Genomic DNA, 4,509 nt, shown 5'->3' with positions numbered 1-4,509 from the left:
TTTTATGCATTAAAAGGTTTTATAGGCTCAATTATTTCAAATGTAGTCTATCAGGTTCCTTCCAATTTGGATATTGATGTAGTATAACAATTAGACCAACCTCATAGCCTAGAGAATTGTTTGACATTTATTGTCTACCAATGTTCCTGGTTCTCTGTAAAATTGTGACACATTATTAGGGTTGACAGAGTATGTTTATGATAATAATATTAAATATTTTTATTCTTATTGTACCCTTATTATATGTTCCTCAAATACAAAATCTGTATCTCACCATTTGTTACTTCACTATATTGAGATATCACGTCAGATATAAGTTATTTCTTCTGCTTTGAATAATGGTTACAAGTTTCACATTGTGTTCCAGTCAAACATCACACATTTATTAGTATATTACACATGTAATTTGATGCCATCATTAGAGGATATCTACCATACATTTTACAACAGCATTGATATAAATTGCAGAAAAGTGAATTTAAAGCATTTCTTTTAACTAGATTAGCAAAGTGTATGTATTGATACATCAAAATATACACTTAGTGTAGACACTATGATGTTAAAACACAAATCTGTTACATAATCTTTATCCACAAAATACAGGCTGAATATAGAATCCACTTATTAAGAAGATGAAGAGCTGAGAAAAAAACATTTTGGTTGTATTAGCCCAGGCAGAGGTACACACAACCATATTAATGAAAGCATATAAACTTAGTGTTGATTGAGGTTTTTGTAGTTAATATAATGTCTCATTTATTTGATTTATCCACATGGAAGTCTTTTTCTAAGAACACAAGATAATGCAAGGTGACAGAAGGCCAGCTGGTCCATTGATATAATACATTATATGAACAAACACACACAAAATTCACCCAACTTAAATGTAGCTCAGTACATCCTTGTGCCTATCTTAAAAATATTTATCTATAATTCAAACTAATAAACTTTACCACATCAAACCATTTTACAGCTTTATTAAGTTGGAAAAAAATTCTTCTGTCAAATCATAGATTTGCATCTATGCTTCCATAAATTAAACTTAATTCCTTTATTTAGGTTTGCATTTCTAACCTTTTTAATTGCACCCCGAAACCTTCCATTGAAGACTCCACACCTACAGGGATTTTGTATCATTCTCATAGCCCACCTGTGCATCTCTCACAATATGTTGATATGCTTGTAGTAAAGGAAAAACTATGCTTTGTAATCCAAATGAGGCCTCACCAGAATCTTGAACAATAATCCTATTGTTCTTAAATTCAGAATTTTTATAAATAAAATAAAGAACTTCATTCTTCCTTTTTCCTACAGCTAAATGCACAGCAGAGAATTTAAGGATTTTATCAACAACCACACTTAGAGTATTCTCTTTTTTTCCACATCGACAACATTCCTCTAACAGAAGAAGTAAACCCTTTTCAAACTTCCATAGTCCAGGTGCCTAAATTTAGACTTCACAGTGTTAAAACTCATATTTTACATTCTTGTCTATTCAGTAAGATGGCCAACTTTCTTTTGAAATATTATTATGATCAGAAACATTTGAACCTAATGATTCTGATGTGTAATGTAATTGTTATTATTAGCAAAACATTCATGCAGTACCACAGAACTCCCTAACAACAACACAAAATTGTGCATCTGTATCATTTGTTAATGTAGTTGTGTGTGATAGCAATTCTGACAAAAGTAGATGTTTACTTAGAAAAGGTACTAAAAGAATATAATGTTGTAAACTTCTCTTATTATACCATGACAGTAGTATTCACTCATGCAAAAAAAAGTACTTTTATTGTAATAGTAAACATAAAGCCAGTTAGAGATGCTCAAGTGACAATGGGCTCTTCAGTGACAATAATTATACTACAGCTGAAGATTTGTGTGTTTGCATCTTTTCCATCATAGTATACTGCTTGCTTGTACATATTTTTTTCATCACAGTAAACTTGCACACTATTTGGCCTGTCCTTTTTTAGATTCAGTCTTTGTATACTGTTCAGGAGAAAGCATTTCTACCTATATACTAAAGGTAATTTTTTTATTCACAGTTTTCTCATGGGACTTTCAAACTTGTAAAAAGCTACAAATAGAACATAAAATGGTATTTGTATTTTTAAGTTAGGATTTTTATCACAGTGTGGTTCTTGTAAATGTGCATGGCTCCTGAAACTCAAATGGATAAGAATTCTTGACAAAAACATTATCCTAATGTTACACCCAGAACAATTGAATTGACAAGAAACAAAATTGATTGAATGTATTTAATTACTTTTGAAAGTGCAGCTGCTTTTATGTCTGTATTTGTTTCAATATGTAATGTAATTTGTGCAAGCTTACGAGTCTCTTGGAATTATTTTACGTCAAAGTTGGTCAGGGGCTAAATTGACCATGGAGTAGTTTTGAATTTTATTTTATTTTTACAAGTAACTTTTTTTAATAGATTGTTCTACAATGACTAACATTATGAATATTTTATATAATTAGTTTATTTAATTGACAAAATGTTTGAATTTGGCTAGCCCAACAGAAAGAAAATTTTACATAAATCAGTTCAAGTTAGAATTCTGGGAGCTTCAGTATATGAGAAGTAGCTTCACTTGTGAGCAATCTGTGTTTTCACTATTTTTACAGATGAAAAATGGCAACAGTGATTCAGAAAACATTTGGTGATATTTCACTAGACACTGATGTAAAAGGTGATATCTCCTCTTCTGATAACTCAGGACTAGTTATGGATGGCATAGATGAAGACATCATTGATCCATGGACAGTGGTTAGTAAGTCAGCAACGGGAGTTGATTATGACAAACTAATAGGTAAGATAGTTTTATATTTTATAGATAAACAGCAGTGAGATTTCTTCTACTTCTAAAATGTAGAAAATCCATTTTATAGTAAAATTTAAATTCTTTAACATCTCTATTAACTCCAGGTATCTTAAAAAAGGTTATACTTTGCATTATAATACATTGTACATTTACTTTGTTGGAATTTATTTTAAAAATACATACAGAAGAACCAAGCAAGTGACAGAAAATTCTTAGCCCTGCTGGTTAACTTAAAAATCATTCAATCACAGATTTCAATTACATATTTGTTGAGTCTAACTTTGCCTTTTAAAGTTATGCACACTAATTCATCTGATAAGCCTTTTTTTGAAAGAACTGTTTGAAGTAGAAGTAATCTTTTTTAAAACCAAATGTAAAATTGATATATTATGATAATGAAAAAATATATATATGTATGCTGTATTTCAAGCCTTTTGAGAACTCGGTATATACCTGGTAATTGTTAACACATGTTCAGTAGTTTACCCTTCATGAGAATCTTGTAAAAAGTTTGTATTTAATTGAAATCCAAAACGAGCTGGGAAAAATTAAGTGCACTTGAAATGAAAACTATCTATTAGGTTCAAAGAAATCAATGAGAATAGGCAACATTACTTATAGAAATAACTAGAATCACTAAAGGTACAAAATTAATATTTTTCTGTATGAACTGTAAGCTGCTATGTTGGACTGTTTTTTTTATGAAAGAAGATTCTTTTAAACTTCTTAGGCATTTAAGTCTGGCCATGAAATTAATTTGCTTTCTTTTTATTTATGAAACTATAAGCAGATTGTTTTAAAATATTTGTTGCCATTGATGATTTTTATTGTCTGAGATTTCCATTTGATGGTACTGTATTTGATTATCAAGGTTTAAGTACACGTGTAGCTGTGGACAAGATAGAGAGTAACACTTACAAGTTGTAAAGATTAACAGCTTTATATGCACAAATTAAGTAATGAAGAACAAATTCAAACTTACAAAAATACGAAGATGATTACCTCACCTAGTTTCAACATACCACTTGTGTCATTTTCAAGGGCATACTATGTGTGTGTGTGTATACCCTTGAAAATGACGCATGTATGTACATTGAAACTAGTCAGGGTAACCATCTTCATATTTTTGTAAATTTGAGTTTGTTCTTCATTACTTAACTTGTGCTTATAAAGCTGTTAATCTTTACAACATTTGTAGATAGCACAAAGTACTATTTAACTTGATTAACATTTACAAGTGTTGAAACAATACAGCAAATTTTAAACAGTGTCATGGGGTAATGCCTATCATAAATTTTGAGCATAGTTCCTTCTAAAAGGGTTTAGGGTGTCCTAGAAAAGTCCTTGAAAGTGTAATCCCATCTCTGGACATCCCCCTTTTTTGTTGATGATAAGTGATATCACTGTGCTTACCTCAGTTTCTCGAAAAACAATCTATAGAAAATGTAACGTGTAAAATGGGAAATATGCTGACTTGGTAACACTAATCAGTAATAGGCTTTGAACTATATACTACCAACTATTCATTTGGAATAATATTATTAATATAACTAAACTCAATATTTATTTCATCTTTTAAAATATTATAATCACAAATTGCTATTAGATAAAGAAGGTGAATGTTTCAGAATTTTTCTAATTCCAATTTCAGTATAAAAATTTCAGAAATAATTAACAA

The 4,509-nt window shown here is 29.9% G+C and overlaps 1 protein-coding gene across 4 annotated transcripts in view; it reads left to right on the top strand.

The window, feature by feature from the left end:
• LOC106462834 (tryptophan--tRNA ligase, cytoplasmic-like) overlaps positions 1-4,509 on the top strand; it is a 33,066-nt gene that overhangs the window by 2,226 nt on the left and 26,331 nt on the right. For all 4 annotated transcript variants that reach the window (XM_022390228.1, XM_013922796.2, XM_022390226.1 and 1 more), the window contains one exon: positions 2,635-2,819. In XM_022390228.1, coding sequence (XP_022245936.1) covers positions 2,642-2,819 — 178 coding nt within the window. In that variant the 5' untranslated portion in view covers positions 2,635-2,641. The remainder of the gene's footprint in view (positions 1-2,634; positions 2,820-4,509) is intronic.

This window comes from Limulus polyphemus, unplaced genomic scaffold, assembly GCF_000517525.1.
Source record: "Limulus polyphemus unplaced genomic scaffold, Limulus_polyphemus-2.1.2 Scaffold1262, whole genome shotgun sequence".
Lineage (NCBI taxonomy): Eukaryota > Metazoa > Arthropoda > Merostomata > Xiphosura > Limulidae > Limulus > Limulus polyphemus.
The sequence above is the reverse complement of the archived record's forward strand: the minus strand, read 5'-3'. Positions and strand labels throughout refer to the sequence as shown.